Genomic DNA, 23,013 nt, shown 5'->3' on the forward strand with positions numbered 1-23,013 from the left:
AAGACTAGTGGCTGTTATTACCTCATTTAAATACCCTTTTCAGAACTTTCAATTTATGGGGCAGATGATGAAAGGGTCATCTGTTTCTATGGTCAACGTTTAACGAGCAGGTTGTCATGTGGCCAGGTCAATGACAAACTGCCTAAAGTCAGTTACCCATTTGAGTTGGGTGGACTCAGGTGTCATGGTGGGTGTTCCCGCTCATTGATTTAGGGGTATACATAAGTTCCTTGAACTCCCAGGTTCCCCCACCTTAACAGTAGAAACCAATGCAAAGAGTAATGGCAATTTAAACTATGCCTTAATGAACATCGAATACATGTCAATCAACTGAACAACAAATTGTTCAACATGAACAATATTAATATTAATGATGAGTTAACTTATATCAGTTCAACAACAAGAATGTAAATGCAACAATTTAATGAATAAATAATGTAACATGACATGAAAGATGAATACGGGTTTGGTAACTAGTATTATACATGGTCTAATACAAACAAGCAACTTATTCAAAATAACATAGCACACCTTAGTCTCAGTGTCACAACTCGAAGCTCACAACCTAAAGCCATGGAGGCAAGAACCAACCCATACAACCATACAATCAGGCTTGACTCTAACAGAGTCCCAAACCTGCATCCCTAAACAAGAAAAATAAGCATTCCTTGAGATCACAAGATTCACAAGATCATAGGACTAACAAATTTAGAGCTACACCACGAAGAATAAAGTAAAATAAACAGACTTACCCAATACTGGGGAAGAAAACACCAAAGAAAACCAACTCCAACCAAAGATCTGCCACCAGTACAGCCACAACAGAAGCAAGGAAGCTAATGACATCAACAAAAAGTGCGTCCTTAGAAACTAAAGTAAATTATTGTGCACAAAAGGAAACATCATGCAAGATGTGCATGACATCAGGGGCGTTCTTATAATCCTGAAATTAAAAATCCCAGTCATCAGCGAAATTTGAACTTGGGACTTCTTGGTTTCGGAAGCCAAGCGCGTTACCACGAAGCCACCATTAAGTCACATATCTTGTGCAAAGTTTGATTGCTTGATTGATAGATGAGTGCATGTTGTAAACAAATGACTGAAATCAGTCTCCACTTTCTAGAGAGCTTTTTGTTCTTTTTTCGACTTTTCTTGTTTCAGTATTAATAATGTATAGGGAAAAATTTATAATATACAAATATTTATAATAGGTTACAGGCTGAAACAGATGAGTGCAAACAATTGAATTTTATGGTCTTTTTTTTTCTCAATATATAGTACTGTACTATTCTAAAATTTTGGAGTAATGTGTTTCTGCTTAAAGTGTGCTACAAATGTTTGGGCTATTCTCTCGCCTCAGTGCAAGATTTGAATACCATCAGAGATTTAACAAATCTTTTTATTTTTTTTGTTTGTTTCGTTGTCCGTAAATCAGTTTCATCTGCACCTTAGTCTTATGGACCTTTTGGGCACCACTCTTGACTTAATCCTTTAGACTCCCAGTAGAGCGTAGCCCCTTGGGCACCACACTTGACTTAATCCTTTAGACTCCCAGTGGAGCACAGCCCCTTGGCACCACACTTGACTTAATCCTTTAGACTCCCAGTGGAGCATAGCCCCTTGGGCACCACACCTGATCTGTCAACTTTTTCTTTACATTCTTCTCTGTCTTTTGCAAGAATTAGAATCTATTCCATACACAGGCCCACCCATTCCTTAATTTTCTCATACCATCGCTTCCTTTGCCTGCATCCACTTTTCCCTGGTACTGTTCCCTAAAGAAAAGTATTTGTCATCTCAGAGTATCTCATTACTTTGTGTGTTATGTATTTTAAAATGTTTATAATTTTCAGATCTCTTGACAATTTTCAGGTGAGGATGGCTGTGTTTGTCACTCTCTTGAAAGCCTTTGGCTACATCTCAGCAGCCATGGTGCCTGTCACTTTGATTCTCTACAATGGCTTCAATATTTGGACAGGTATTTGGCTGTCTGACTGGACAGATGATCCTTTCCTTAGAAATGACAGCAATATTGGAACTGAAGATTACACTTCCAAGACTTACTATTACCTGGGTATATACTCAGCCATGACTTTAGCACAAGGTAAGTGTTTGTAACTCTCAGTTGAGAATTAACCAGAAAATTGTTTAAACCTTTTTTAATGCCATGTTCAAACATTTGAAAGTAGTTTAATTAGCTTTTAAAAATGGAAATGCTTCCTAAAACATTTTAAATTGAGACTTAATTCTATATATATTAAAACTTAGTTGAACATCACTTTGGATCTGGATGGCTGCCTGGAATGTCTTTCATCTAGATGGTCCCGGGCTTCTAAACTGCCTGCTGCCATCCCCTGTCATCCTGTAGGATGTTGTAAAAAATGTTTGTAAAATGTTTGACATGTTTCGGATGTTCTTTCAGAGTTGAAGATAATTTATTTCCAAATCCATACCTCCTACAGGACAATAGGGGATGGCAGCGGGCAGGTTATGAACCCTGGACCATCAAGACAACCAAACGACAGTCCAGTGCATGACCATGCAGTTTGGACTAGTACGTAGATTATCTTCAACTCTGAACCAAGACCTAAAACATGTAAAACATTATACAACCAACATTGGATGAAGTTTCATCGATCTTCAAAAAACAACAAAAAAACTTGAATAACTAAACTGTTAAATACTTTTTAATGAAATGAATAATAGTTAGATCAACCAATTGTTTCTTAAACTGTTAATGAAATAATCTATTAGTTTTAATCAAACAGTCCAATAATTGCTAATAAAAGTAAAAGTAGTAAAGTTTCCCTTTCAGACCTTGTGGTCTATAGGGCTGATGATGTTAATGTCATCTGTTTCTGTGGCCAACGGTTAACAAGGGTGTAATGTGGTAAGCACAAGGACCAACCGCCTTTACTTTTCCCCAACTAATGGCAGGTACCCATTAGAGCTGGGTGGACTCTGAGGTTCCCAAAGATCCTGAAATTAAAAATCTCAGTCTTCAACGGGACCCTCGATTTGGTATCCAAGCGCTTTAGCACTCAGCCACCGCGCTTTCTGATAGTTTCTAATGCATACATAATACATTTCTTTTTTCTTTTTGTTTTTTACAGTTATTACTAATGCTGGATTTATTTTGCTCATTTATGTTCAATTCGTCAATGCCTCTCGTCGCCTCCATAACTCCATGCTAGACACAATCCTGCATCAGCCCATGTCTTTCTTTGATACAACACCACTAGGAAGAATTCTAAACAGGTAACTTCTTGAGATTTTAGTGAAGTTCTAGATACTAATACATGCTAACATTATAATAGATTTGCTGTAGTAAGTTCACTTCTGTGTTAAGTGGGCTGCTTCTATCTCTGCCAGTCTTTACTTGACCTACAGGCTGTTTTTCAAAACAATTCCTTTTTCATTGATTGTATTGCAGATATGCATCTCCATGATTCCATTGACCAGATTTTTTATATTTTTTTTTTAGGAATTTCCTGTTTTGTTGATGTATTTAATAAAATGGCTTACTTTCTAAATATATATAGTATCAACCTTTCTTTTTTTACATCCTTTGTGTTGTTTCTACTTGTAGTTTTCTTTACAAAAATAAATCTCAAATCTTATTTCATTGTTTGGTTGTTGTTGTTTTTTTGATGTATTTAAAATATGGAGTTAAAAAGATGACTCTTGAAAGTAGCAGAAGTCAAAAGAAAGAAGAGAAAAAAAAATAAGAAAGAATTCTAAAAGTTGTATAAAGAAAAATCAACAAACTTGCCACCTTCCCTCTGGCTAGAGAAATACAAATTTGTAGATACATGAAATATATTCAGTCTCTCTTTTTTGTGTGCCACTCTTTGTATATTGTATTTATATCATTGATGCTTTGCAGGTTTTCTCGAGATGTGGATGTACTCGACAGCAACTTATCTCGCCAGCTCAGGATGGTCTTACAAACGTTTTCATCCATTTTGGGAATTGTCATTGTCATTTCTTACACCACTCCAATCTTCTTGGCTGTTGTCGCTCCAATCTTTGTCATTTATGTCTTGTTCCAAGTAAGACTTTTTAATGTATAAAATTGTCTATTACTAATGTGAACAATTGTGTCTAAAATAATAGTTTCTAATAAAACAAATTTAATAAGTATATTTTTACACTTCCATTTTTTTAGACCCAAATCTTTTTATTAAATGGTTTTGAAAAGGTCTTTAAAGAACTTTTTTTTCAAAAAGTTGGCAAGTGCTGTCATTTATTTAACCTAATTTTCTAATTCCTTATTGCAGAAATTTTACATTCCTTCATCGCGTCAGTTCAGACGCCTGGAGTCCACAACCAGGTCACCCATCTTTTCTCATTTCTCGGAAACTCTGAGTGGAGCCAGCAGTATCAGAGCTTACAATGTTTGCGATCGATTTTTCCAGGACTCTCAAAATCAGGTCGACGTCAACAATAAATGTTTCTTTGCCTCAGGTTCTGCTGCTCGGTAAGTATTTAGTGTTCTATTACAAACAAGCAGGCATTCAGGTTTTGAAACTTTTAATAATATGCCAATTCTTGACTTAATCCATATGGCAGAAAAAGTACTTCTCCATTGGTCTATGCCTATTCTGCCATCTTTGCTTCTCCTTCGACTAATGTTCTCCACGTCTGCTTTGGTCTCCAAGCCTTTCTCTCCCTCTATGGGTTCCAGTCCAGAGCCTGCTTTGCAATCTTTTCCCTTGTTTTAAATTGTATACCCAACCTAGGCCCACATAGAGCAGTGAGATTCATAACAAACGAATATTCACATTCGACTAGAGTAACACCTTTAGTAAGATCACTAAATTTAGAAAGCCTTCAGGAGAGAAGACTCAAAAGTAAAGTAGCAATTATACATAAAACACTGAACCATAATCTTTAAATACAAAAACACAATCTAATAAAATACTCAGAAAGACACAAAGATAAAGACACATTCTTCATTCCATATGCTAGGACAAATTTGTACAAATGTTTCTTCTTCCCTAGTGCCATTAGAAAACCAGTAACATGGCTGAATTTAAGTCATTGATTAACATGCTAGACGCGTAGGACATAAGCACCTTCTTTTATGAAGTAACATCTGTATTTAAGATAAATACATCTTTGATTTCTTGCTGTATTAGTGCAAACATGTTAAGTCATAGGCTTTATAATACCATTGATTGTACATTTTATTTTGTACATGTGTACTAAATTATAGCTTCCTATTTGTGTAGGTGGTTAAGAATAAGACTTGAAATTCTTGGCAACATGATCGTCTTGTTTGCTGGATTGTTTGCCGTGATTTCTGATGATGTTACAGGAAGCTTGGTCGGCCTGTCTATAACATATGCATTGCAGGTAGGGGAATCTAGAACTGTGTGTATATGCAAAGAATGCTTTGTATATTTCGATTCTTTTAGCTTTTAATTGTTTCATTACATTTATGAAAAGCTTTTAGGCTAAAATTTATAATATTTGAAGACTAATATGTTTTGTAACGGATGCATGTGTAAGTCAGATGTAGCTGAAGTATTTCTAAAGATGATTATGTAAACTAATTGCGTGCATACCTTGTATGATGTATTTTCAATCTGCGAGCTCTTCATGCACACCGTTACAAATATAGATAAGGTACTAAACAGGAACACAGACTCAATGACCAAGTTGACTCAAGGTGAATTTCAAACAAACGTTTAATACAAAATGGGTCACTGTCTAGTCTGTCACTATAGAGCGATGTTATCCCCTTGAGAATCTAGCGGTAACTGATTAATTAAACGTCTATCCTAATCTCTAACCCAAAGTCTATGTCGTCACTATAAAATATACGTTCACTGTCGGTCTAACAAAGTACGCAACCCAACTAACTAAACTAGCTATCTAACAGTTTTCTCATCAAAATTTGAGTTTGCCAAATTCTCTTAAAAGTTCCATCAAATAAAGGTGTTTAAAAAAAACTAACAGAAAAAAACAACAACTATTTTTGTGCAGTTCATTTGTCAGATTACTTCATTCTTTTTTTGTTGTTATTCAATAGGCACCTTTTGATATTTAGGTTGTTGACATTTAAAGATGATGTCACTTTTTTTGTTACATGACACATTTTACTAGGTGACTGTGGCATTGAATCTGCTGGTACAGAACACCACTCAACTTGAAACCAACACAGTTTCTGTTGAGCGAATGGTAGAATACTCCAATCTAGACAGAGAGGTTGGTGGCTTGGAACTTTTGTGCTTGTTTGTATTATGATGTAATGTTTTTTTCTATCCACTTTCTCTAGATCACCATTGCCATGAACCTGATGATTCAAAACATTACAGATTTAGAGTCTAATTCTGTTTCTTTGGAAAGGATAATTGAATACACTGAGTTTGGGCTGGAGGTTTGTCTTCAAACAAATCAAAGCACTGCTGCCGCTAATGCTAATGCTTTTGCAGGGTTGATGGTGAAAGCAAGCTGTTGCTAAGCTGCAGATAGACACTTGTTTTGTCACTATTTGTTTCACGCTTTTGTTAGCGAAAATAATGCACCAATAGAATACTATCTACTTTTTCTAGGTCATTTAACTCCCTTGAACAGTTCAATACAAGGTTAAGTAACTCTTAAATGCATTTGAATGCAACAAGTTGTTTCATTTCAGCTAGTTTGATACAATGTGATTGAACTTACTAAATTTAAATATGAAATGAAACTTAGACTGTAGAGTCTCTATATGAGTCCTTTTTTTTACTCAATGTTTGTTTGAATTTCAAAGTAATAGGCCTAATTATAAGATGAAAAATATGCAAAATGGATGTTGGAGTATTTTGAAGGAAACCTTAACCTTTGGTTGGATCTTGTGCATACAGTAGACATTTTATATGTTTGGTCACTAAGATGACATAATAAATAAAGACATCAATATTTAAATATTTTTGCTATTTTAATGAATTTCTAATTTTCAAAAAAAGGGGAGCGTTAGTGGACTTGGCATTTCTTTGTTAAAGCATTGCTACAAATCATCCTATGAGACATCTGCTAATTATTTCGTCTTGTCAGTTGTTTTTTTTAAATTAATGTTAAATAAAAATCTATGGAAATCTGGAAAGAAATTTGTGTAATCAACTAATTTGAAGTTTAAAAAATGTTTTTCTTTGACTGACAGAATGTAATTTACAAATAACTTAATAAGTTTATAATAGTACAAGATTAAAAGTTGCCAAGTACATGTTATGGCTATATGAGCTTAAGTTTTGTCATCCAATCTTTGTAGCGCAATCATTGAACATTTAAACTTCATATTTTCTTATAAATTCTTTATAAAATTTCAAATGCCATCTAAATCATTTTATATGAGAAGTTTAAGGAGTAACTAAAAGAAATATTGAAAATTCATGTATTTCTGTTTTATATTTTTAATTACAAAAATAATTTCAATTTTGAGTTAATTTTCTTTTTTTAGTAAATGAAATTTGATTAATTAACTCTGGACTAGCTTGCAGTTAATTTTTTTTTAGCTTGATAATATTAAAATTAATATATTTATATTTGTTTTTAATGTGTGCATATAATTTCCTCCTGTATATTAAAGGTATTTTTATATATGGTATACATATTCATACTGTTATTTTTCATCTAAAAAAAAACAATTAGCCTGATTGGATCAATCCAGACAGCCGACCACCAGCTAACTGGCCTAGCCACGGTCAGATTGTGTTTGATAACTACAGTACTAGGTACCGGGCTCAGTTGGACTTGGTCTTGAAGAATGTTTCTTTCACAGTCAAGGCAGGAGAGAAGGTAAACATTCTCAGTGATTTTATAATTCTTGAAATGTTCTGTATAAAATTTTTGTTTATTCATTACAAGTGAAACCAGTTTTATGTGCGATACATTATTGTTATTTATTTGTATCCAGATAGGAATTGTTGGCCGTACTGGAGCAGGCAAATCTTCATTGTCCTTGGCACTTTTTAGACTCATCGAATCTGCTGGTGGACGCATTCTTGTGGATAATGTAGATATCAGCAGCATAGGTCTGCATGACTTGAGGTCCAAGCTAACCATTTTACCTCAGGTAAGTGTTTCAGAAGGTATAGGGATTAAGTCCTTCCCTAATTATATTTTGATATAAGGATGCTGTTTAATTAATAAAAGGACAATGTACCAATTAGAAAACTGTTAATAAGTCCCTTTGGCCAGATGATAAGATAATTCAATTATAATAGTTTAATTTATATAGTGAAGTTAATAAACAATGTAGGCTCAAGGGAAAATCTAAATCGACCACCGGCAGAGAATGGTTATGCCTGCACTGAATATTGCAAAATATGTAGGTCACAGCTGGGGATTAATATGTTAGGTGCTTCTGCGCTGTGCATTATTCAGCTAAGTCAAACGAAGGTCACACTTAAATAACGAAATACAATAACTCAGGCGAAAGGCCAACAGTATAGCTAGTTGATGCTGATAGCGAAGGTCCAATTAGTTTAATATTACAAAGAAGACTAGAAGTTTCTAGGATTCTAGAAAAGACAGTTTAAAAAGCTATAAATTGTGTGAAAATTGAGGTCCTTGAGTTGTAGTGGATCCCTGAGTTGTGACTGGTCCTTGAGTTGTAGTGGGTTCCTGAGTTATAGCTGTCCTAGAGTTGTGTGTCCATAAGTCTTTGAGTACTTTATATTTTTGAAGTCAATTATTAGTGAAAGTTCAAGTTAAGAAGATAGAAAAGCTCAGTTGTATCAGTATATATTTAATTAATTTATTATTTCCGTGATTTTGAGAGATTATACCTCAAGTAGTGCTGTATTGTGAATTATTGAATAAATAATTTGAACGAGTTCATTAAAAGAAAAAGAAGAATAGAAATTTTTTCAGTGTATTTTAGTCATATTATATTGTAGGCACATAAAAATTGTAATCATTACAATGACAACAGGTCTTCAGGAGCAACAACTCTGAGATGCTCAGACTTCAAATGTATTTTGTTTTTCTATAGGATCCAGTTTTGTTTTCTGGGACAATGCGGTTTAATCTGGATCCATTTGACACTCACTCTGATGAAGCCATTTGGCAGGCTCTTAAGAATGCCCACCTGAGCGACTTTGTCAGAGAATTACCTGGCCAGCTGGAGTATGTATGTGAAGAGGGAGGTCAGAATCTCAGGTAAGCACTGATTACATTTTTTAGACCTTAAGTTACGAATTGATAAAGTAGAAATTCTCCCACCTTCCAGTAAATGATGGGGCGCGGTGGCTGAGTGCTTAAGCGCTGGGGGTCCTGAGTTCAAATCTCAGTGAAGACTGAGATTTTTTCTTTATTTCAGGATTTTTAGGGCACCTCTAAGTCCACAACTCTAATGGGTACCTGACTTTAGTTTGGAAAAAGTAAAGGCAGTTTCCAAATGACACACTGCTCGTTAACTATTTGCCAAAGAAAAAGATGATCTTAACATCATCTTCCCTATAGATCGCAAGGTCTGAAAGGGGAAATTTACTTTCAGAAATTCAAGTGTGTCTAGTTGCCCCAACTCTAAATATTGACCAAAATATTTTGTTTTTTGTCTGCAATGTATTTTTTTTTTACCAGATCTTTTTTTAGGTTGATTCTACTTTTCTGGAAAAAATTTTACATTTCAGGCAGCATACAAACCTCAGTTGTTGTTTTTAAGTATTAAATTGTTTAATTTCAAAGTTATTGCCATGAAATGTGGCTTAGAGGGGGAAATCAACTGCGTACTTATCTAGTGGGTTCAAGTTTGAAACCTGATTTCATCTGAGTTGTGTTTGATATTCCCCTCCCCCTCCCATTGGTCCACAAAAGAGATTGGACCATAACACACTGAGCATGGATGGATGGCTGCCTGGTCGTGCGGTTTGCACGCTGGACTGTCGTTCAGATTCATCGATGGTCCCGGGTTCAAACCCTGCCCGCTCCCATCCCCCGTCATCCTGCGGGAGGTTTGGACTAGGAAGTAATTATCTTCAACTCTGAAGGAACATCCGAAACATGTAAAACAAACAAACAATGCTATAGCATGAAAGTTGAGCTCTAGTACAAAAGCATTTTTTTAAAAAGTTTTTATGTTGTCATGTGGTTTCAATTGTAAAGAACAGAATCAATACAAAATCTATTTTCAATAATTAGTCATTCATCCCAAAAGCTAAGAGTGGAAGCCTCTTAGTGGAAACTTAAAACATAGTTTATAAAGGGGGGGGGGGGGGGAAGCTGAAAGAATGTAAATGTCAATGTGTAATGATTTTTGTTCTGATACTGAACAGTGTTGGGCAGAGACAGCTGGTATGTCTGGCCCGCAGCCTGTTAAGGAAGACCAAAGTATTAATTTTGGATGAAGCAACAGCTGCTGTGGATTTGGAAACTGACTTTCTACTACAGAATACCATTAGGGAAGCTTTCAAGGACTGCACTGTTCTGACGGTGGCTCACCGCCTTAAGACTGTCATTGATTACGACAAGTATGTCCTTTTCTTTGAAGAATGCTACTGTAATATTGAGCAGTGTTTCTCAACCTGGGATACATGTTCCTGGGATAATACTCAATTGAAATTTTTATATTTGCTGGATAGAATACTAACAAGAAAATAGCCTTGAATTTGTATTTAGAGAAACTGAAATTTGAACTGGGCGATAGCAAGGTTGAGAAACACTGATATTAAGTAATTTTATATATATATATATGATTTGTGTACTATTTATTATGTGTATCTTAGTCTAAATGATACTATTGTGATAGTTGCCCTCATATTGTTTATCTTAGAATTCTGGTTCTGTCTAATGGAGAAATTATGGAGTATGGAAGTCCCTCAGAGCTGCTCCAAAACAAAGAAGGAATGTTTTACAGTATGGCTAAAGAGTCTAACATTGTTTAGTGAGTCTTCACACAGAAGTCTGCAAAGCTGATCCTGTGTACATGTGATGTAGACTTTGTTGAACCAGTCATATATCTTCTCAAATTGTCTTTCACAAAGGGTGCAGGGAGTGCAAACATTAATATATCTTAGTAGTCAGGTTTGACTATACATATCACTTTTTGTTATTTAGAAGAATATGCAAGTTTTAAACCATTTTCTTCATTGAATTTCAGCAAGTCTTCCTATGGAAAGACGGATTTTTTAAAATCTAATAATGTGATACATTGTGTGTGTGGTATACTGAGAAAGAGGCTGTGGTGAACTATTTATTATAGTGAACACTGCAGAGATGTCATGAGTCTGGCAGCTTTTCACAGAGCATTTATTTAGCTGTTTAGTCACTCTAGATCATTAATTTGCTTTGGTTAATAAATTTCAAAAGCAACTTCACTGTATATTAAAAAAAAAAGATACATATTCAGACTTGTAAAAGTTACAAAGCCCTTGCCACAGAAATAGTGTCAAAACTTTTATAAACATGCCCCATTATTCTAATCTACAGACTTGTTGGGGGTCTTTGTTTGCTTTCAACTTAAAGTATTTAAGAAAATATATTTATGAACTGTAGATTAGAAGAGTGATAGATTGCCACTTTATTCTTTACTTCAGATATCAAGTTGTTCTGTATGGAATCATTATTTTATTTTTTAAATTGTTTTTTTTTTTTAATCATTTCTGATATGGCTTTTCTTTTTGGTGTAAAGAGATTAATAATGGCATCCCCATGTAGCTAGTCTAATTGCTTACATTATCAAGTCTATCTGGAAATGTTGATTCATCTAAGTGTAAATATGCAGTAACCATTAATAACCAGTTGAAATGCAACCCTCTTTTATTATTGAACTGCTGTCTTGTACTGTACTCAATCAGACTATTGGTGTAATGATATTAACAAAGAAAAACTTAACTATTAACTGTTATATTCTCTCTCATATGGCTTGTCTATTTAAATATTTATAATTATTCAGTATTATACTTGTAAAAACATGATTTACAATTGTTGGTGTAAAAATGTTATATTTTTGTAAATCAGCTTCATAAATTTTTATTTTATAAAATGTATTTTTTTATAACTTTTACACTAAACAAAAACAAATGTTTAATATATCTTATGTTTTATGCTCCCAATGTTCTTACCAGTGATCAAATAAATGCAGCTATTAAAGTATATTGATTTCATTCAGTTTTCTCTACAGGACACACAAAACCATCACATTGAAATAACGTTAGGTCTAACCTAAGTAGCCAAGCCTACAACTTGAAAAAAACTTTGGCCAGACAGTACCAAAGTTTGTTGTACGAATCCATGTCCAAATTTATTTTTAAATTCTCCCATGTAGCGAAATATTGATCTCTGAAAAGTTGAAATCTCCATGTAACATCTGTGCCAACATCTTTCAAATACTCCTGCTACTTATTTCTTTACTGTTAACATGCATTATACAGATTTATGTTGGGATAATACAACAAAAAAAGAATTGATGTTTCTCCTTTTTAGTTTTTTTGTAAAGCTGCATATATCATTAAACCACCCCGCCCCCTTCCTTTTCTCAATTGAAACCTGAAAGTGCATGTTCATATCAAAGTCTCTACCATTATAAAAGAAAGATATAACTTATAAGTTAGAATCCAATCCATGTTAATTTAATTTTTTTTGACACATCTCTCACAATGTTGAGCCAATGGAAAGATTTGAAAAATTGAACAATTGTTTTTAATTGAACACAAATGTTACATTTACAGATGTATTTGTTAAAACAATGTCTACAAATATATCTCAAAGCATAACACAAAAAAGTCAACAAAAATAAGTCTTTGAAGCTGTTCTTTTAAAAATGTAAACATAATCTAATTTATGAAATGATCACAGTAGGACTAAAACTCACTATCTTAAAAAAAATAGAATTGAGCACACATAAAGTGTGGAGCTTTAAAAAAATCTCTTCCTGGGTAAAAAGAGTAAGGAAACAAATAAATGATGGGATGAGAAAACAACATCAAGTAAGGAATGAGAGTCACTGGCAAGACCCTATAGATAAAGAATCAAGGGACAAAAAAAAAACAACATATGGCTTCAGACGGTCAATAGGACAGGTGAAGTCAAGCATTTAAAAGACATGGTATCTCATCGAAATGTTGGCAAAATAACTAGCTATCAAAATTCAGACTTTCATTTCACCTACAATATACAAATGTACATACAAGAGAGTCACACATCAACCAACCATCATTGGAATGACTTTATTCTCTACATACACAGACAGCTACAGAGTATTGTAGATCCTTTTCCCTGATCAAAGATCTATGCAAGTTATCGGAGTGTCACAGTAGTTAAAGATGAACTAGTGTAGCCTATTGATATGTTACATTGACGTGTAAAGCTTAAGAACAACAACAATTTGATCCTTAGAGTCAGATAAGAGACAGCAATCAACAGTTCCCAATTGTACCACTTTCTTCTCACTTCTCTCCCATATCACGTCCTTACACCACATTTATAATTTATAAATAATACATAGTTGGCAAGACACATTCAACTCAACATACTAATCTTGGTCATTAACATAATTTCAAACTAACAAAGGTTACAGTAAATCATAAAAATAATCTAACCCTTGACCTATTTCCCAGATTGATATTCCAGTGCCCAGCTCCCTGGCTAAATTAAGGCGATCTTGTATCGATTTCAACGATGGATAAACAATGCTGAATTTTCCTTTAGCATCACTGCAGAAGAAATAAAAGAAAAATGCAGAATCTTAGTTAAGTTTCTGTACAACATTATATGCAACTTATGATTTCTTTTTAGTTCAAAAGAAATATTTTATTTTGTTATACAATTTAATAGCAGATACCCTAAATGTAGTGCAATATCGGATTCTAAGAATTACGATTCTTTAAAGTCCTATCAACTTTAATTCTCTATTTGACAGTAAATTGCTGCCTGGTCGTGCGGTTTGCATGCTGGACTGTCGTTTAGATTTATCAATGGTCCAGGGTTCAAACCCTACCCACTCCCATCCCCCGTCGTCCTGCGGGAGGTTTGGACTAGGAAGTAATTATCTTCAACTCTGAAGGAACATCCGAAATATGTAAAACATTTTACAAACATAGTTTGGAAGAGGGACAGCAATGTTGTTTAAATGATGATGTTCAGCTCACAAAAAATGTTGGCTTAGCGGCTTTAACTATTTTTCACTAAAAAAAAAACAACAATGACCTAAATTGAAAATCTACTGTTTTAGAAACACTAGTCACAACCTTAGGGAGAGCCATCTACACCATATAAACTACAAAGAATAGTGATTGTTTTAGTAATATCTAAAATCATGCACAATTAAGAAAACGTCTTCAAAGTATCAAGTATGTCATTTAACTATTTTCATTGTTGAAAACAGCTATATGTAGCTTGTAAGTTATCTTTTCTCTTGAAGTTATGTCTGTAATTTACAAGACAACATTAAGTGAAGCATGAGTCTACTGTGACACAGCAACATCTTCATGCACAATAACTATTGTGTGGTATTATGTTTTTTTTTTATTGTTTAGAATCATAGTTAACTCTTTCTCTCCGTAATTATTTACCACATTCTGGTGGTAATCAACGCTGGTAACATCAGTTAGGAGAGAAAGAGTTAAACAAAAAAAGATTTAAAACTCTAAAAATATCCCCAAAATATTTAATCCATTAATTAGCTTTAACAACCTATAGTCTAAAGTCTAAATTAATTTGTAAGAAAAAAAAAGCCTATATAATGTTATAGATAGGTGCACAAAGAAAACTGACAATAGAAAAGACTTTTGACTTACTTATATTCAAAACTATGTTCATCTGCCTGAGAGTTCCAATGGGCATGAGCAGACTTGGCCTTCTTCAGGTAATCAATAAATCTGAAGAGATGAATAAAACATATAGTAAAGGGCATGATCTGTAGAACACTGAGCATCTATTAATTATAAAATAAAATAATAATAATAATCTTTATTATCCGTAAGGAAATTTGTCTTACAATTTGTGCATTACACCAAACAAAAAACATTATAACTATAAGAAACCAAAGTGTACATACACACCAGACTCACTCATAATTTACATGTGACAAAGTTTATACCAGATTGTTCTTATTTAATGATTTGATTGCCAGGGGAACAAAAGAGTGTTTGTGTCTGTTTGTCTTTGCTATCGGTGTCTTGTATCTCTTTTGTGATGGTAAAATCACAAAATCCTGACACAAAGGGTGATTCTTTATTTCGAGGATATTGTTAGCTTTTTTAGAGATGTTTGTCTCAAACAACTGCCCAAATGGGGTTTGTTTTTTGCCAATGATTTTGCCAGCAGCATTTAGGATTCTATAAAGTTTATTCCTATTTTTAATGCTCAGATTGCCATATCAGGCAGTGATATTGAAACTTAAAATATTGCAGATGTGAGCGTGATAAAACATAGCCAAGGCCTTTTCGCTAACATTAAACGATGACAGTTTTCTTAGTAATCGTTATCTTTGCTGCCCTTTTTTGCTGATATAATCAGTATTTGCAGTAAAATTTAATTTATTGTCTAGGATAGTACCCAGGTATTTAAAGGTTTGCATAATTTCAATAGTCTCTCCAGCTATAGAAACAATATCATTTTCCTTCTTGTCCCTACGAAAATCGATTATCATTTCTTTGGTTTTTTTTACATTTAATAATAAAAAATTATCTTTACAGTATTTTTCAATGTGTTCTATTTCTTTGAAATACTCATTTACGTCTAGCTCTCTGAGCCGCATCATCAGCGAATTTTGTGAAGGAGCAACAAGAACTCTCGGATTGCTATCAGTGTCTTGTATCTCTTTTGTGATGGTAAAATCACAAAATCCTGACACAAAGAGTTTCAGTGCATTATTTAGATCCTTAAGAATAATTGTACATAAAGCAAAGGTGGGAAAACAAGCCTACAGCCTTTCTGAATTTAAAAAAAAAGGAAAAAAAAATATAATTCACAAAATGTTGAGTCCAGTCCTATTTGCAAGGACTAGCTTGTAGTCTATAAAAGAATTTAATGAAAATAGATTCAAATAATAAATAAGTAAACTTACTGTGAACCTATAACATGTTCTCCATTCATCAAAGTACCATCTTTGTTCACCATGTAGCGGAGTCCGTAAAAATTGAGACCAACTAAAAGTTTTTTCCTGATTGGGGAATCAGCTTCTGGTGCCAACTTTAAAATACAGTCTTTTACCCAAAGTAAAGGGCTATTAGGACCTGGCCTGAAATTTAAAAAAACAAATTCACATGTAAACAAATCCAGAAACGATAGTAAATTGTACCTAACTTTTATTTAATTCTCAATAATACAAATTAGATTTGCCAATGTATCAGAATATGTTCAGTACAAGTCCTTTATTTAGCTTTTTTTTTTTTTTTTGCTTTTACTCACAAAAATGAAATTGAAAGTAAAAATAAAAAATACTGCCACAATAAATTTGATCAAAGAATGAGCACAGCAAATCTAGAATACACTGAGTCAGTGTTTATCTGAAGCCAAAAGTGGTAGGAACCTGAAAATCACATAGCAAGAAAGAGTTATAATCCTGAGATACTTGCTTGAATGAGTCTTTCCAGCATCTTTACAATCCTCAGACAACACTGCCTACGCTGGTATGGTCATGTTCGCCAGATGGAGAACAATCACATCCCAAAAATCATCCTTTATGGACAACTCGTGGCAGGCGCAAGAAAAAAATGGTGGTCACAATCTCCATTATTTGGATGTAATCAAATGGGACCTCAAAGCATAGGACATCGATGTTGAAGACGTAGCCCTAACCACTATATTAAGAGAAATGGTGACAAAAAAGCTATGGACAGCAACAAAAAACATTGGTTCAGCTCTAGAAGAAAAGCATGCAAGACAAAAACATTGCTGGCTCCTCTACCATCAAAGTGAATGCCACCCTAACTTGAGATATATGTGGACATGCATGTCTCTCAAGAATATGTTTGCCGCAGGAGGTAGATATTTTTACAGACAAAGTAATGACCGTCGGTAATGAAAACACTAAGATACTGAAAGTTAAAAGTTTGAATATTTATTAAATATTAACTATAACAAAAAATTAGTAAATTTCAAAATAGCCAATTATCTTTTTTCATAAAATATTTTTAAACTGTTATTGATATATAGTCACCATAACCCAACATAAAAATTAAATTGCAAACTTCCGATATATTTAGATTTGAGAAGTCTATTTATACTATATATTGTTATTGAAGTTACATCTTACCTGCTTGGACCAGAAAAATCATAAGTCATTAAACTGAATTTGTCTACATTATTGGCCATGGCATCTACATCCTGCTTGCTGATTAGGCCATCAACATCTCTGAAAAAGTAATATACATAGTATCAAACAAATTTTCTACATTCAAACTAGTTTTGGGCATGATTGGTTAGCATGACCATCACAATATATGGAAACAGAAAGACAATGTGAATACAAATTATAGCCCCTGCAGCTGGGTATAAAGTCATTGTAAGCTCAAACATTCAGGAAAGAATCAATATTTGTTAACAATTTATGAGATTTACTTTCCCATATTATTATTTCAATCCATTCTTTATTTCTACATATTATTTTTAGGTGAATTAGACTAGGAAATAGGTTGCATGCAAAAAAAATGAAGTAATAAAAATCTTATTAGTAGGAATAACAAAATCAGCACATTAATAGATAATATTCATATTTGAAGGAATATTTGCGGTTTAAAATATTGAGAACCAATTAGCATCTATTTGGAAATATTTGGTCCGATTCAATTATTATATTCAGACATATGTTATTTTAACTACTGAAGTTGAAATACCGCAGCTGGTTTCAGTTACCTTCCATACAGTGGAGGTGGTATGACAATGATCAACTCTTTCTTAGCTGCATGGAACATTTCTCCCATATGGTTAATTAGATGAACCAGTTCTCTAAAATGAATGAATAAATATTAAATAAAATGACATGACACATTTGTGTTCAGAGTTAAGATGAAAGAAATTTGTTTAAAGCTAAGCCTTGTTTTTGTTTTTTTTTACTGCCCAGAAAAAAAGGTGTCCTAACATTGCATTGAGATAGACTACATAAAAAAAAAAGAAAGGAAGGGTTTAAGGCAGGGGTTCTCAACCTGTGGGTCGATTGACAATTTGCCAGGGGTCGCCAAAGACCATCGAAAATATGGATTGTTTTTGCCTATTCTTCTATGGCTGTGTGTGTGTGAGGAGGGGGGGTCGATAGACTACATAAAAAAAAAAGGAAGGGCTTAACTCTTTCTCTCCGTAATTATTTACCACATTCTGGTAGAATCAACGCTGATATCGTCAGTTAGGAGAGAAAGAGTTAAGGACTTTAGAAAGAAGTAGTGGTGATATCAAGATTAACTTGGAATGAATGCTATTGCCTTGTTCACAATAGGAATCCATGGATTCCCTAATGTTGTATGGAATAAAGATTTAAGGTATACATACAACAGATATCTTGATGAAGCTGATTCTAAACATCTCATTTTAAGACAACTGAAGTGCAGAATCATAGGCTCCATTACTTACCAATTATAAATTCACTTTTTTGAAAGTGTAAATAAAATCTGAGTAATTTCTAATTCAATTCCAAGTAATTTCTAATTCAATTCTAAGTAATTTCTAATGCGTTTATATTCTTTAAAGAAGATGAACAAAGAACAATAGTAGATTCTTATTAGCTTAGCCCTTAAAAAAATAGAAAAATGCATATTGCTGCCATTAGGATGTTACTTACTTTCTTTGATTGCCACCAAGCTGGGACCAGACCTCAATAACAGCTCCTGGCCACTTGTATGTCTGTTGGAGATAGAATGTTTGGAAGTTCTGAACATTCAAAAGAGTAATTTTGTAATGGATCCAAAAAATAAGGAAAGTGTTTTTCAAACTGGACTATGAAAGTATTATAAGTAATAGGCAGACCATTCGGGATATTCTCTAAACATATTTTGATACCAGCATAAAGAGGAAGAATGGGAAAGGGGATTCATCGTCATCTTCTTCTTCTTGAAGAGTTCAGATCAGTAATCCTATATCTGAGATAAACTGTGCAGTGATTTCCAAATCAGGCAGTTCTCCATATAGGTTTTAGTTATATAGGAAGGTTTTGGGGCAAGAGTCTTCTTCGGGCCTCTTGATATAGTATGCAGCTTTGAAACACATGGTTAGCATTCTGTGGTGATGCTGCACAAGGGCAGGTTTCGCTAGTCCCGACTTTTAGCTTCTGGAACATAATGTTGTCTCATTCTGTTTTGTCCGGTATTAAGTCAAAAAATTATGCGTTGATCATGTCGGATTAGTATTAACTATTGAAACACTAATGACAAATAAGGTGGGGAGGGGGGAGAGTTGAAGAAAGTAAAAAGGTTGACACTAGCTGAACTGCTGAATTACCTTGAGTGTATTGACAATAGTTTCAATACAGTCTTCCATAAGATCTTCACTCTTAAACAGAGCATTGTAGTCCTCAGTGCTCCAACCATCAAACAGTATTCTCGGAACTGTAACAGTAACAACAAACCATTAGCGTTCTGGAGCCTTCAAGATGAGGATACCAAGTCAAATCATCTTTTTTACCATGTAGAACTGAAAACTTTGTTTTAAACATTTTAATGAACAATTATATTGGCTTAGTGTCTATATGAATAATTTATATTTGTTCATTGACTAAAACAGTTTACTTTCATTATAGTTACTTAAAACATGTATTTTACCTAGGCTAGTCTTGCGACCTTGTACAACATCAGTAATCCAGCCTGAACAAGAACAATGGAAACATTTAACAACACTTGGACAAGTTAATCACCTCTATTAAGAATAATAATAATAATAATTAAAAATAATAATTGTTACAATTTACTCAAGCTTATTTTGTTTAGATATGCTTTATAATTTATTCATGTTTTGAATAAATCTTGAAGTGATGCCCCTAAAAAATAATTTATAACATTCAATATGACTTCCGTCTGCAAACATAAAACATAAGTGGATATTTTCAATCTTGCAGTAGCTGCAGAAAAGACACTCGACCTTTATCCACATCATGAGTTCCTTGAATATAGAAAGCACCGCCAGGCTGACGTTTGATCTGAAGCCACACTGGTGAGACGTAATTAAACTTGGCACCAAAAAGTTTAGCTATATCATACCCATGATTGTTCCACTGAAATAAAAAGAACAATGTTATCAACATTGTATCACAAAAGAGATACAAGACACCGATAGCAAAGACAAACAGACACAAACACTCTTTTGTTCCCCTGGCAATCAAATCATTAAATAAGAACAATCTGATATAAACTTTGTCACATGTAAATTATGATTGAGTCTGGTGTGAATGTACACTTTGGTTTCTTATAGTTATAATGTTTTTTGTTTGGTGTAATGCACAAATTGTAAGACAAATTTCCATACGGACAATAAAGATTATTATTATTATTATAACATTGCCTATTTAATAGTTTAAAAGTTTTAGAACACTGTGTAAAATAAAAGATATACCAAAACAAGTTTTGAAAATAGGCAAATATAAGTTCTCTATACACACACAAATTTGTGTAGGCTTAGAAAGCATTAAGGTCATAGATTCTTCTTTAAAAGTTAATAACTTTCCCTTTTGTTTTCAAAACAGTGCAAGGTTGAAAGAAAAAGTATTTCATTTGAATGCTTCAACATGCTTCTATACTTAAAGTGAGATATTTTAAATTGAAACAAAACCTTAAAGTCCTAAAACTATTAAAAACTAATATTTCAAAGACAGAGGCTCATACGTTTCAACCAAATAAAAGCTGATGCAGACGATAATCACTAAAGATGATAAGAGAACAACTCCACACAAATACATACACATATATATATATATAGTTTTGAAACTTACCGGTGTAACGTATGCCAGCGTTTCACCTTCAAAATTTTTCACCTCCCTATCTCTGTCAAAGTATAAAGAATGCTCCCTGATGATGTCTCTAATGGATGGATTCACAGAGACAAGGCCTCTGTCTACAACATTCTTATCTGCTACTTCTACCTAGAAAATGTAAGGGAAAAAATGAGAAGCAGAATGGCAATAGAAATAAGGATGTGATGAAAAAAGGAAGCCAACACAATAGTCAGCCAATCTTTATTATCTTTGACAAAAGTTAACTGATAACCTTGTGTGTTCGTTTTAGACAAATAAGTCTCACAAGAAATCAAAAGAAGAACTACCATATAAATAAAAGCTTAAAAAATAAACAGCTAAATGTTACTAAATAAATATACTATTATTTTTAATTTATACTCAAACAAAAGTATGCTTATCTTAGCAAGCCAGACAAGGGGGGCCAGTTAATAATAATCAAACAAACAAAATTGTTGTGTAAATTATATTAACTTTAAGCAAACTTTAAGCAACATTTATTTATGATATAATCATTTCTATTATAATCTTGAATCTGTTTATCTTTTTTTAACCTATCTATAATTTAATTTTCTGAAGCTTGTGGAAGAAATTCTGTTTGTTAAAGTACTTTTTCAAAAATCTACCTTTGATTCTTTCTTTTTCTTTCCTCGTTGGCTTTTAGAGAGAGTACAATGAACAGTGTAGAAGCAAGAACAATAAAATATGAAGACAGCTAACTTCCAAAATGTAGTCATTTTAGTACTTGTATACTTTTCTGTAATAGATCTATTTGGTGTCAGTCAAGATATTAATGTTAACATAAAAAAGCTACAGTTCTATCTATTAAATTTAACAATGCAGTCCAATGAAATATTCCTTGTCCCAATGTTCTAAGTATTAGGTGTTGTTATTCAATGTCTCTAAAGGTGCAATGACACAGAGGCTAATACGAGGAAAGCACAAACAGGGATGACCTCGTATAGCTTGGCGCCACACTTTCATGAAGGGTCTCAGAGCAGTGGACACAAGGTATCAAGAGGCTTCAGACATTGCCAGAGACAGATGTTTATGGAGACAGCTTGCCGCTTAATGTGCATTATGGCACAGGAGTATCTAAGTCTAAGTAAGTCTAAGTCTAAAGGTGATCAGCAAGCACATCCAATTCAATTCCAAATTCTAACTCAAGCCCCCTTGATACTCATCATAAACCACTCAGCCACCCATCCCACTAGATCTCTAGTATAACTTTAACTAGATCTAGATTTTGGTTTAACATGTTTGTTTAACATTTTTCAGATTTTTCTTCAGAACTGAAGATTATTTTATTACAGCTTAAACCTCTCACAGGATTGCATGGGTCTGGGATGAAGGCTGGTAGAGTTTGAATTTTTATAATCAATAATCATGAATAATGCTTGGAAGCCCCGGACCCAGCTGGAAGAGCTCACAGCGCCACCCCCAGACCTCCTAGTAGTCCTAGCTGTCATAGTCATTGGTTATGTGATATTATTACTAATATTACCATTTGCATTATACAATAAAAATAATAATACATTACAATAAATAAATATTATAATAATATTTTTTTAATAATGCCATAATTACATTCAATGAAATTAATGAATGATAAATTTATCATTTTTATTATGATTCACGATTCACACACCTGGCTTTACTTTACTCTTTAGTTAGAGTCTAGTACTTTCAACTTTGTCTTTACACTTACAGTTTTGAGTTTACTACTTTTCTTTAGGCTAACCTTTAGGAGGGTTAGTTAGACTTAAGTAAGTTTAGTTTAGAGCCTTGTTGAAATTACAAGAATTTTGCAACCTTTTCAATTGTTTAAGAACAAAAAAAAAATTAGAACCAATGATCTACTTTCATATAGATCTATAGATGATAAAAAATATAGATCTAGAGATTCTAGATCTAGATGTAAGTGTATGTCTTAGTTTACGTTCGGCAGAGTTGCAGACGAAACGTAATGGTAATTATACAACCCTAATCTTTCGATGCACAAGAGGCCTTACAACCCACAGACCTATATATATTAGGTCTTTGACAAATCAAATAAAGCATTTCGCGATACATGCCAAGTGTGGGTAGGGAAGCGGACAATAAGTCAAATTTAAGAGTTTGTATTAGAAAATAAATTCGTCTATGCATTT

At 33.5% G+C, this 23,013-nt stretch overlaps 2 protein-coding genes across 5 annotated transcripts in view; one reads left to right on the plus strand and one right to left on the minus strand.

The window, feature by feature from the left end:
* Positions 1-12,081, plus strand: part of LOC106053410 (multidrug resistance-associated protein 1-like) — a 37,238-nt gene extending 25,157 nt beyond the window's left edge. For 3 of the 4 annotated variants that reach the window (XM_056018829.1, XM_013208957.2, XM_056018828.1), the window contains exons 23-33: positions 1,873-2,104; positions 3,114-3,258; positions 3,887-4,052; positions 4,281-4,480; positions 5,235-5,358; positions 6,284-6,385; positions 7,636-7,782; positions 7,901-8,059; positions 8,981-9,147; positions 10,263-10,457; positions 10,760-12,081. In XM_056018829.1, the coding sequence (XP_055874804.1) occupies positions 1,873-2,104; positions 3,114-3,258; positions 3,887-4,052; positions 4,281-4,480; positions 5,235-5,358; positions 6,284-6,385; positions 7,636-7,782; positions 7,901-8,059; positions 8,981-9,147; positions 10,263-10,457; positions 10,760-10,871 (1,749 nt within the window). In that variant the 3' untranslated portion in view covers positions 10,872-12,081. Of the gene's footprint in view, positions 1-1,872; positions 2,105-3,113; positions 3,259-3,886; positions 4,053-4,280; positions 4,481-5,234; positions 5,359-6,111; positions 6,214-6,283; positions 6,386-7,635; positions 7,783-7,900; positions 8,060-8,980; positions 9,148-10,262; positions 10,458-10,759 lie in introns of all 4 variants that reach the window. The other variant, XM_013208955.2, reaches the window with a different exon arrangement.
* Positions 12,082-12,721: 640 nt separating this feature from the next.
* LOC106053411 (chitinase domain-containing protein 1-like) lies at positions 12,722-22,803 on the minus strand. Its single transcript, XM_013208958.2, has 12 exons — positions 22,512-22,803; positions 21,490-21,620; positions 20,843-20,992; positions 19,996-20,128; positions 19,680-19,721; positions 19,360-19,466; positions 18,704-18,765; positions 17,785-17,877; positions 17,186-17,284; positions 15,995-16,168; positions 14,724-14,804; positions 12,722-13,640 (listed from the first exon to the last, which is right to left on the minus strand). Exons 2-12 carry the CDS (start codon positions 21,598-21,600, stop codon positions 13,499-13,501), a joined length of 1,194 nt encoding a protein of 397 aa, XP_013064412.1. The 5' UTR covers positions 21,601-21,620; positions 22,512-22,803; the 3' UTR covers positions 12,722-13,498.
* Positions 22,804-23,013: the final 210 nt, after the last annotated feature.

The sequence above is a fragment of the Biomphalaria glabrata genome, chromosome 2 (genome assembly GCF_947242115.1).
Source record: "Biomphalaria glabrata chromosome 2, xgBioGlab47.1, whole genome shotgun sequence".
In the NCBI taxonomy this organism is placed as follows: Eukaryota; Metazoa; Mollusca; class Gastropoda; family Planorbidae; genus Biomphalaria; species Biomphalaria glabrata.